At 35.7% G+C, this 11407-nt stretch overlaps 2 protein-coding genes across 3 annotated transcripts; both read left to right on the top strand.

Annotated features, from left to right (window-relative positions):
* Positions 1–788: 788 nt before the first annotated feature.
* Positions 789–4960, top strand: LOC106090561 (AP-3 complex subunit beta-2). The gene is made up of 4 exons (XM_013256799.2): positions 789–957; positions 1054–1743; positions 1805–3818; positions 3877–4960. The coding sequence occupies exons 2-4, from the start codon at positions 1069–1071 to the stop codon at positions 4656–4658; spliced, it is 3471 nt and encodes a 1156-aa protein (XP_013112253.2). The 5' UTR covers positions 789–957; positions 1054–1068; the 3' UTR covers positions 4659–4960.
* A 1309-nt stretch (positions 4961–6269) lies between these two features.
* On the top strand, positions 6270–10762 carry LOC106090566 (solute carrier family 12 member 8). 2 transcript variants are annotated; one of them, XM_013256802.2, is made up of 7 exons: positions 6270–6861; positions 6934–7481; positions 7539–7740; positions 8500–8734; positions 8801–9385; positions 9445–9623; positions 9698–10761. In XM_013256802.2, the coding sequence occupies exons 1-7, from the start codon at positions 6608–6610 to the stop codon at positions 9855–9857; spliced, it is 2163 nt and encodes a 720-aa protein (XP_013112256.1). In that variant the 5' UTR covers positions 6270–6607; the 3' UTR covers positions 9858–10761. The 2 variants fall into 2 exon arrangements, with proteins under 2 accessions (XP_013112256.1, XP_059223816.1); XM_059367833.1 differs by having other exon boundaries at positions 6934–7740; positions 9698–10762.
* Positions 10763–11407: the final 645 nt, after the last annotated feature.

Raw genomic sequence — 11407 nt, 5'->3', positions numbered from 1 at the left:
TTATTTCATGTTGCATGGAGCTTTTAAAACATACATTTTCATTCGTAGTTGCAAGAAAAATTCACCAATGCCTATTATGTCACCCTTTAAAGCAAAGAAATTTTAATTTGAGCTGCGTACCTGCAATCGAAATTTTCGATAATGGTACCGGAAGATTTCGTTTAGGATATGTCAATGCATTTCTTATGGTAACGAAAATTTGGCCAGAGGTGCATACTGCGCTTCAAGTAAAAAAATGTATATATATGTAACGTCATAATTCTTAACGCAATCTTACAATAAACTAAATTTCAACAGGTGTTGACTCATTTGTGATGCTCATAGTATGTAGAAAACTTTCTTTGCACTTACAACCAAAATGGAATTTTCTTTCAATTTCCTTACTTTATCTTTTTAATTTTTTCCAAATGTTTTCTATATTCCTTCTGTTTTTTATTTTCTTAAATTTAGCATGGAATGTTAATAGGAACAAGTTGACACCCTCAATAGCAAGCACTGCCAAAAAAAAATTTTTGTCAGCTGATCGCTTGACACAACAAGTGAATCCTATTTCTATTTGTTTATTTATTTTTTTTCTATTTTCCTTATTTTCAATTTTCTTTCTTATTATTTATTTTTCTTGAATGTGCATCATTGTTACAATTAGGGCAGCCTAATACAAGCAAGTATTTACATTACACAGCTGTTAAGGCATTATTCCCTTTTGATAAGCTGTAAAGCCAAATTAGCGTTTCTACCTAATATTGGCGTTTTGTATTGCTAGTTCTAATTGACATTACTGTTATATACGTCATCACCATTTCAATTTGTTGGCAGATTGCAAAAAGTAAAGTAAAATTTAGAAACTTGCAGAAAATTAAAAACTTACAGGGAAGGAAATTTCTCAAAAAGAAGTAGATAGCGTCGTTACACCTACGCAATTTACTTTATATATATATATGTAGTTGCATTTTATTGGTAAGTTCCAAAAACAAACACATTTTTTCAGCTATATAATCTATATTTTCATTTAACTACTTCCCACTCCTCCTATAAAAACTGATTGGCGTTCAGCAACCGTATCTCTGTATGCTATCTTCAAGTTCTCCGATAACTTTTGCGGGGAGTACAATGCAGCAACAGACCAATGCTTTTGCAGCTTATGGGGACAGAGGAGGTGTTCAAACCGGTCTCGATATTGAATATGGCACGGATCCGGCTAGTGGTTCCATCTTCAAATATGAAGGGCGAAAACATGATGACTTAAAGCAAATGTTGGATAGCAACAAGGATGGCTTGAAATTAGAAGCCATGAAACGTATAATAGGGATGATTGCCCGTGGTAGAGATGCCAGTGATTTGTTTCCAGCTGTTGTGAAAAATGTGGTATCCAAAAATATTGAAGTCAAGAAACTGGTGTATGTGTATTTGGTGCGCTATTGTGAAGATCAACAGGACTTGGCTTTGCTTTCGATTTCCACATTCCAAAGAGCCCTTAAGGATCCCAATCAATTGATAAGAGCTTCAGCCTTGAGAGTTCTTTCGTCTATACGAGTGACCATGATTGTGCCTATTGTTATGTTGGCTATTATGGAAAGTGCCTCGGACATGAGTCCTTATGTTCGCAAAACGGCTGCTCATGCCATACCGAAATTATTTTCAGTGGATCCTGAACAAAAGGATGAATTGGTAAAAGTTATAGAGAAACTTTTGTCTGATCGTACTACATTGGTGGTTGGATCAGCAGTAATGGCCTTCGAAGAGGTTTGTTTATTAAATAAAAAAGCTAATTTTATTATTAACCAACCTTGCCCTCTTTTATAAGGTTTGTCCCGAACGTGTCGATTTAATCCACAAAAACTATCGCAAACTTTGCAATCTTCTGGTGGATGTCGACGAATGGGGTCAAGTGATCATAATAAATATGCTTACTCGCTACGCTCGAACTCAATTCGTTGATCCTAATGCAGATGAACCATCTGATATCGAGAACGCACAAAACGATGTTGCTGAAAATAAAAAATTCTATGACGATTCAGAAAGTGAAACCAACGAAGACAGTGGTGATGAAAGTGGTAAGAAGTCGAACCAGAAAACGGCTCCGAAAATCAAATCAGCAACATCGTCACCATCGTCCAGCTATCATGTAGATCTGGACCATCGCTTGTTGCTGAGACAAACTAAACCTTTGTTGCAATCACGCAATGCCTCAGTTGTTATGGCCGTTTCTCAATTATACCATCATGTTGCTCCCCGTCAAGAAGTACAAATTGTTGCAAAATCTCTAATACGTCTATTGCGCTCACACAAAGAAGTTCAAAGTGTAGTTTTGACTTGCATTGCTTCCATGTCCACAAAGAGAAAGACAATTTTCGAGCCCCACATTAAATCGTTCTTTGTACGCACACAAGATCCCACTCATATAAAACTTTTAAAATTGGAAATTCTGACAAATTTGGCTTCAGCTGCTAGCATTTCATTGATACTGCGCGAGTTCCAAACCTACATCTCAAGTAGTGATCGTCCCTTTGTAGCCTCAACAATTCAAGCTATTGGAAGATGTGCCGCCTCCATAAAGGAGGTAACAGAAACTTGTCTCAGCGGTTTGGTACACCTACTGTCGAATCGGGATGAACATGTTGTGGCCGAGAGTGTTATTGTAATTAAGAACTTATTGCAGACTAAAGCCGCTCAACATTTTGAAATTATATCTCAAATGGCCAAACTATTGGACTTTATAAAAGTTCCAGCCGCGCGTTCATCAATTTTGTGGCTGATAGGAGAATACAATGATAAAGTTCCGAAAATTGCACCAGATGTGCTGAGAAAGCTAGCCAAGACATTTGTGGACGAGGAGGATGCGGTGAAATTACAAGTCTTAAATATGGCCGTTAAACTGTATCTCACCAATCCCCAGCAGACCTCGCTGTTATGTCAGTATGTTTTCACCCTGGCACGATATGATGTGAACTATGACATTCGAGATAGAGCTCGTTTCCTGAAACAATTTATCTTTCCGGCGAATAACAAAAGTAATACTTTATCTGAAGCTGCTAAAAATATATTTTTATCGGCCAAACCGGCTCCTACTCTCGAAAGTAAATACCATACTCGCAACCATTATCAATTGGGCTCCTTGTCACACTATTTGAATATGCGATGCACTGGCTATAATGATTTACCCGTCTTTCCAGAGAAAGGTTCAGATCCGTCGGTACGTAATGTCGAGGGTTTCATGCAGGAATCCAAATTCGCCAATACACAGAATAAGACACCACAGAAAGACAATAATAATGCCAAGGAAAAAACCATAAAGACTGGCAATGAATTTTTCTCAGAGTCAGAAGGAAAGTCATCAGATTACTCTAATTCCCATTCAAGTGGATCCTCATCGGGAAGCTCATCGTCATCGTCGTCATCAGGTTCTGGTTCTGATTCAGAAAGCGATAATGAAAATGTAGATAAGAATTCGACAAAAACGCCAACAAAACAAGCACAAGTTAATGCTTTGAATAATAATGAAACGAGTGTTAAAAAAGCACCCGAAACCCAGTTGGTTAACAATGCCAACGGTTCTGGTACATCTGACTCTGAGTCTTCTTCATCGTATGGTTCGTCTTCCTCATCGTCATCGGAAGGTGAGGGTTCAGATTCTGAAACCGAATCTGAACAACAAGCCGCTGTTAAAAATAATAACAATAAGGCAGCCAATAAGACCGCAAGTGATTCTCAGAAGAAGGCTGAGCCAAAAAGCAATTTAGATTTGTTGCTGGATTTGGATGACATTCCTCCCATTGGTCCGGTAATGACACCCTCCTTGGGCGGATTTTTAACACCAGGTAATTAAGAACTCTGAAGAATATGAGAAAGAGAGTATAACAAATTATTTAATTATAGGCACTCCTATGACTGCTTTACAAACAAGTCTGATGCCGCAGAATGCTGCCAATCGATTGGAACTAGTTGGTCCTTCTTATATATCCTACACACACAAGGAACTATTGAATAAATTATCCGGCAATGGTTTGCAAGTTAGTTATCGTTATACCCGTTCTCCCCATCTCTACTCTTCCTCTATGGTTTCTATTGAACTGCAATTTATTAACCAATCTACGGATGAAATATCAAACATTCAAATGGGTCAAAAATCTTTGCCACCAGGCATGCAAATGCAAGAATTTGCGCCTATAAATGTACTCAATCCAGGCCAATGTGCCACCCGAATTCTAGGTGTGGATTTCAATGATTCCAGCCATGCAATCGATTTTGAAATAACCTCTAACAAAGGAACTTCCCGTGTGGCCTTTAAGCCACTCATAGGTGAACTGGTAAGGTCTGTGCAAATAAACGAAACAATGTTCAGGGAGGAACGCCTGAAGCTACGAGGCATGAATGAACATCAAACAAAATTAAAATTGCATAGCGAAGAAGTAAAGATTCCCGTTCTGAAACAAAAGACTTTTGAATGTATAAATGTAGCGTGTTTGACACCAAATCCAACGGATCCCATAAATTACTTTGTCGGTCAGACTATGACATCGAAGAGCTTGGTCCTGATAACATTCGATTGGTCACAGTCGGATGATTTAATGATTCAAGTGAATTGCGAAAAAATGGTTATAGGTTCGATGGTCCTTAATGAGCTTACAAATTACTTGAATTCAACGCTTAGAAATTGAGATTTGTGGCCGAAAGCCAACATGTCGAATTAATGTCTAAAATGAAGAAATACTTCAAAAAAAAAGTAAAACAAAATTAAGAATCTTTCCAAGTTTATAAAATGTAGAACTAAGTTAACATGTATGTCTGCTGTTTTGCGTTACTATTTCGAGTGTTGTCCTTAAATGTTGTATGATCCTAAATGCGCCTTCTTTTCTTCGTATACTTTTTGAGATCTTTTTGTCTCAAGACAAAGTTAAACGTAAACGTTAACTTATGTACGCTCTTTCTAATGAAATAAACACAAATTGAGGAATTTTAAGTAGTTCTTTGCCTAATGAACAAACAAAAAACTCCTTGAACAACTTTAGACCGAAAAACAAAATAACCCTATACAAATTCTGCATGCATAAACCCACTATTTGATGTGCATAAAATTATATACAATATTTATACATACATACAAATGAATTCATTGACGGATAATAATTGATTGGTGTAATTGAAAACTTGAACTCTCTCTCCCTCCCTTCCTCCCTACCATGCTAGTTAAGAATATACTCCTAAACTGACTTTAATTTAAACTGTGCGCTTTTTCTATAAACAAAAAAAAACAATTGAGATACAAGAACAGAAGAAAAATAGGATTTTTAAAAAAATTTTAAGGTTTCTTTGTGTGTATTTTCTTATGCTAAAATGCTTATGAACAAAAAATATTAATAAATGATCTATCAAAAGATATTGCAGTTTTCAGTGCTTAGGAGTAATGGTGATAAGATATGGGGAAAACTGCGTATTTATGGGCTCAAAACCAGTGCCGCAAGCTTAAAGGACCTGAATAAAATCGTTAACAGATGCCATCCCTATTAAACGTTACTGAGCGCAACCTCGATGTCGGAAGCGGGAATGAAGGTAAGATATGGGGAAAACAGCACAATGTTTGAATCGTGAAGGACCCAAATTACAGATTATTGCGCGCACCGTGACGTTGGAAGCAGAAAGATACCGAATTGGAACATCTTTAATCTATTCTCTAGATATCCATGTTGCAGATGTTGGAGTAGTAGGCACTTTTTCTCCCGAGGTAGATTTTTAGGTACATGTGGGCTTTAGACAGTGCAGTTTTGGGAAGTTCTGCACCCTTCAGATGTTCAAAAAATTTAAGCGGTAGAAGTAAGCTACATATAAATTTAATATGATTGAAACCGCTTCGATTTATACCGTCATGGCAACCAAGAATGTGTTTCATACCCATACGTTCAGCTTCAAAGGCGGACATGCTAACCTCTGAGCTACAGTGTCCTTCAACTTCAGTTTAGATGGGTTAAACAAGATGATAAAACTAAAAAAAGTTTTGTTGACACTTTTGCAAGCGGTAAATTAAACTCTTGATCTTTCGAAGGTTATTCTTTTACTATACCGTTCATTCATTGGCCCTTTTTTTGGAAAAAAAAACCTTTTTGTGAAACTTTCTTTTATTCAAAAAATATCTACGGTTACACTGAATACCATATGACATCATATCATATGATGTTACGTTACGGCCTTCGTAGCTTAATGTACACAAAACGCATTTCTTACATACGCTACTCTCGTACGTTCGGACTAATTTCAGTTTTATGTTTGACAAATACAAATTGCTCAACAAGACGGCAGAAGTATTATTAAGATTAAAATTTATAAAGATTAGCGTTTATCGATGGTAAATTTAAACATACTAACAAGCGAATACAACAACCACACAAACCTACAAAGAGACGTCACAGTGAAAAGTAGTAAAACAATAACAATAATAATACAAAACCTAAAAACAAGCAAAGAAATATGCATTAGAAGTGAAAAATGAAAAATTAGAGCAACAAAAGTTTGCTTGCGTGGAGAAAAGCCTGCCAAAAATCCAAAATATTAGATTAGCACATAAGAAGTGTCATAATACAACAACACCAACTGCTATAGGTAGGTTCAAATTATGAGTAATAACTCTGCAAGCAATGGCAATGGCGGTGGTGGTGGTGGAGGTCGCCGTTCACAACAAGTGGATTGGAATCGTTTTGGCCTAAGCCACGATGATGATGGCGAAGTAGTTGTAGCAAATTTTCGTCAACGAGGAGCTAACACTGGTGGCTTTGTAGATCTGGGTAATGAACACACATATGCTTCGGGTGGTCATCAGGCATCGGGAGCTAATGAAATCTTTGCTCAAGTGCAAGGAGATAAACCATGGTAAGCATGGAAACGCAAAGAAAATATCAATGAAATACTAACCCCCTTGGCATTTATGTTCTACTTATTTAGGTGGCGCTCTAATTTTTTCATATCTCAGCCCGTGTTATTTGGTACCTGGGATGGTGTTTTTACCTCCTGCCTCATCAATGTGTTTGGCGTTATTGTATTTCTTCGTTCTGGCTGGATTGTGGCCCAAGCTGGCATACTCAATGCCATGCTTATTATATTCTGCACAGTTATTATTGCCTTAGTGTCAGTACTGTCAGCGGTGGGCATATGCGAAAGATGTCGTGTTGAAAGTGGGGGTGTATATTTTCTTATAGCTCATACTTTGGGCTCACGTTTTGGTGGTTCTTTAGGTTTGCTATATTGTTTTGGCCAGGCCGTGGGTTGTGCTTTAAATGTTATGGGCTTTGGAGAGTCCATGGCTGGCTTGGTGGGTCTGGAAGGCAACAAATGGGCCATTCGAGGTTTCGCAGCAGCTGCAGTCATTTTATTGGGCTGTATCAATGTGGCTGGTGTGAAGTGGGTCATCAAGCTTCAGTTTATACTGCTGATGATACTATTGATATCCGCCTTGGATTTTATGGTGGGCAGTTTTATTGGCGAAGATCCTGGTGAGTATTTGAAAAATAGAGATCATTGGCAAATTTTACTTCTTCTTTTTCTTCTAGAAAATGGCTTTGATGGCTGGGTAAGCAGTAATTTTGTGGAAAATCTTTGGCCGAAATATGAAGATGGTTATTCCTGGTTTCGGGTATTTGGAGTATTTTTCCCCACTGTAACTGGTGTACTGTCTGGTATTAATATGAGTGGTGATTTAAGAGCTCCCTCCACAGATATACCTAATGGCACCTTGGCGGCTTTTGGAACTTCGTAAGTACAAAGTTAAATTATTTGTTAAAGAATATCTTTTAATAATTATGCTTTGTGTATAAATAGTTGAATAAAGTTCGTTTAAATTCATATAAAAGCATTAAGGACGACATAATAACTTTGAAATATGAGAAAAATATTCCATTGAGGTATTGATTGTTTAATGAATCAAATATAGCGAAATAAGAAAGGTTAGGTTATTTCAGATAAAACTTCAATTAGACAGCTATCAATCTTAAGGGAAGTATTTATCCTTTGTTCTGGGTCAAGTTCATTAATCGTCGTGCCGCAGAGCGAAATGTGTTTGCATATAAGTTTTGCAAGGCTTAAATATCCACTAATACTGCCAGCATAACGGAGAAAATAGTAACGATAATAATCAGACTCACTTGCAAGCCCATAAAGACCCGCATTGCTAACCCGTTCTCTATATCAACTAAGTCATAGAGAGCACATTAGAGGGATGATAAACCAAATAGAAGTTCTTTTGAATTTCTGTCATGATTCCAAACCGTGCGTTAAACGCTGTAGCGCACATGCCTACTTACTAAACATGGCAACCGCATATTATTTAAATTTCCTATGAATACCAACTTCTCACTTTTCGGTCAGTTCTGCATACATTTACTATATTTGCTGATAAGCTGTTCTGCAATCAATCATGGGCTGCAAACTTCTCTTTAGATCTAAATGATTCATATTACTGGAAAAATAAAATGAACACTTTTAATTATTTTAATATTTTATATATTTTTCTAGGACATTCCTATATATGGTCTTTATTTTATTCCTCGGCTCCACCTGTCAGAGGGCAACTTTGCTTACTGACTTTATGATTTCCGTGAAAGTGTCTGCCGTACACTTTTTGTTATTGGCTGGTATATATGTATCAAGTATGTCATCGTGTTTAGGTGCAATGTATGGTACACCTCGTGTCTTACAATCAATTGCCAAGGAGAGCGTTATTCCTGGAATTGATATCTTAGCAAAGGGAGTAAGTCTGCTGACATAAACATATCTATTTGAAAAGGTACATTTATTTGAATTCTTAAATTTCCAGAGAGGTCCCAATAAAGTGCCCCTATACTCCATGGCAGTTGTTGCTGTAGTCACTGTGACTTTTATTATTGTCGGTGACATTAACTTCTTGGCTCCCATTGTTACTATGCCATTTTTGCTTACCTATGCTTGCATTGATTACTCCTATTTCGCTTTGGCTCAGACTTTCGATATACAGGAGCAACGTGAAGAACGTTTCCGCATACAAGCCTCTTCGCCCTCCTATGAGACTCGTCGATATGGTGCCACACAAGATGGGAATGATTTGGATTTACTCTTTCCCGATAGAGTGCGACATAAAAATTTACAAAGTCCACAAAATTCACCTTTACATGTGCCTTCAACAACGAATAATGTAAACACACAACAAAATGGCTTTGTTACAAACACAGAAGCTTCCACAGCGTCATCGACACCAGTTTTCCAGGAAGGTGTGAACAGTACAAATGCGGATGGTAACCTGGAAGCTGTTACCACACAAGACAATGAGGATGAGGAGCCCATTGCTCCCATAAGACCACCAATTCATTCGAAAACAAAGAATTGGTATTCAGGGTACTGCAATCGCTGGGCATCACTTTTGGGGGTAAGTATTTTTACGTAGTTTTAAACGCAAAAATATTTTTAATATTTTCAATTCAACAGGCCTTTACCAAGCTATTGGTAATGTTGTTGGTCAACTGGTATTATGCCTTGACCTGTTTCCTGGTTGTTTTTATTGTTTGGTTCTACGTGGGCACAGCTAATCCAGCCGTTAAACCAGGCCTTACAGCAGAATTCAATTTCTTTGCTTGGCTTAAAAGTGTCATATTCAGATGTTTTGGGTAATTTATAGACTGCAACATTTGTAAGCCATGAACAATCAATTTTAATTTCCGTCATTATTTTTGTTTTACAGCAAACGAGTGCATGAATATGAGCAAATTGTTGTAACACCCTCATGCCCGGGTGTTGATCTATCGCCCACCCAAATGAATGAAGAAAATGAGGACTTTTCCCAAAGGAGAAGATACCATCAATCGTCTGTTATAGAGGGTCACTTAGTTAACGATATTTAAGATCTACAATACATAGCTTTACAAACACAAATTCACCAACAGACCCTAAAGCCAGCCATTGCAGCAGGACCAAGAAAATATTTAACAAAATTACCCTTCCTTGTCTTGAAAAACAAACAAAACGACAAAATGCTGGTTCTTTTTTGAAATGGCTATAAAGCAATATTTAGGACAAATATTTACACAAAAAAAAAAAAAACAAAAGTTTTGCAAAACAAACAAAAGCTCAATAAGACAATTTTGATAAAAAGAAACTTTTTATAATTCCCCACAAAAACACTCTTTATATACATATATATATATTTCCTAAAAACTTTATACATATTTAAAGGAAAACAAAATCAACAAAAACACATTCAATAGCAGCATTTACCATGGATATACAATTGGCAAGAATTATGCATTTCTTCAAAATTTTATTTAGCTGACTTCATGCATTATGGCTAGCCATTCTATCATTAGTTTGAGTTCCTTAAGTGTTTTTGCTTAAGCAAATAGAGTTCATCGTCGTTTATGTTGTTCCAAATTCGAACATGTTCTGTTTTTGGAAAGCATATGTGATACTTGAGATAATAACTATTTAAAGTTAAACAAACTGCTTTATACTCGTGTCATAGGACATCAATATCAATCAAACAAACAAATTAATCAAATTGAAAAGGGAAATCAAACAATAAGTTTTAAAATACAAAATTCCTATTTTGAGTCCTTTTCTTTTTGGTATTTGTATAACAACTGTTTTTATTTGGTTTATTCTAAATTTAAACGTTACACTATTGCTATGATTAATCACTTACGTGTCTACTGTCTTTACTTAATTTAATTTGAATATTTGTGAAATATTTAAAACTATTATTAAGCAAACAAAAGCGCTAAATTATTTAACACCATGTTTAAACACTACCTTAATAACATTATATATATATATTTAACATAATGAATTTAATACCAAGTGTAAAAAAGTGTAATACGATTGTGAAGTGAAAACTTTGCACAATGTAAAACAATAATATATAAAAATAAATTTATATATATACATTATAACAGATCATATATATTATATAATAACAAGTCATTGTATTGTATATTTATAAAAAAATTATGTTTAAGGAATAAACGCATTTAATGTACATTTAAAATTTATTAAGACATCATAATGCTTTGATAATTAATCATTTATATTATATCCTTAAACAACTTTTAGTTCCTTCTAAAGATGTTCAACATAATGTGGTGTTTATGGCTTTAACCTTTTTTTAACTCCAGTTTGGGGTTAATAGAAAATATTTTTCTCAATATCACAATGGCAAGGAACTGAAAAGTACATGGTAAGGCTACATTATGTAAATGCGTTAATGGACATTTCTTGCATATTTCAGAAAGTTTGTTATAATTCCTCAAGTCTTGGATGATTAATTTACACCTTCGGTAAAGGTAAGGTTTTTCTATTTTTTCTATTTTGTTTTGTCATATAATTTTGTTTTTTTTTTTTATTTTTTATTTAGCTATTTTCAATAGAAACATAAAAGCTGGTAGAGAGAACTAAAAAG

The sequence above is a fragment of the Stomoxys calcitrans genome, chromosome 4 (assembly GCF_963082655.1).
Source record: "Stomoxys calcitrans chromosome 4, idStoCalc2.1, whole genome shotgun sequence".
NCBI classification, from domain to species: domain Eukaryota; kingdom Metazoa; phylum Arthropoda; class Insecta; order Diptera; family Muscidae; genus Stomoxys; species Stomoxys calcitrans.
The sequence above is the reverse complement of the archived record's forward strand: the minus strand, read 5'-3'. Positions and strand labels throughout refer to the sequence as shown.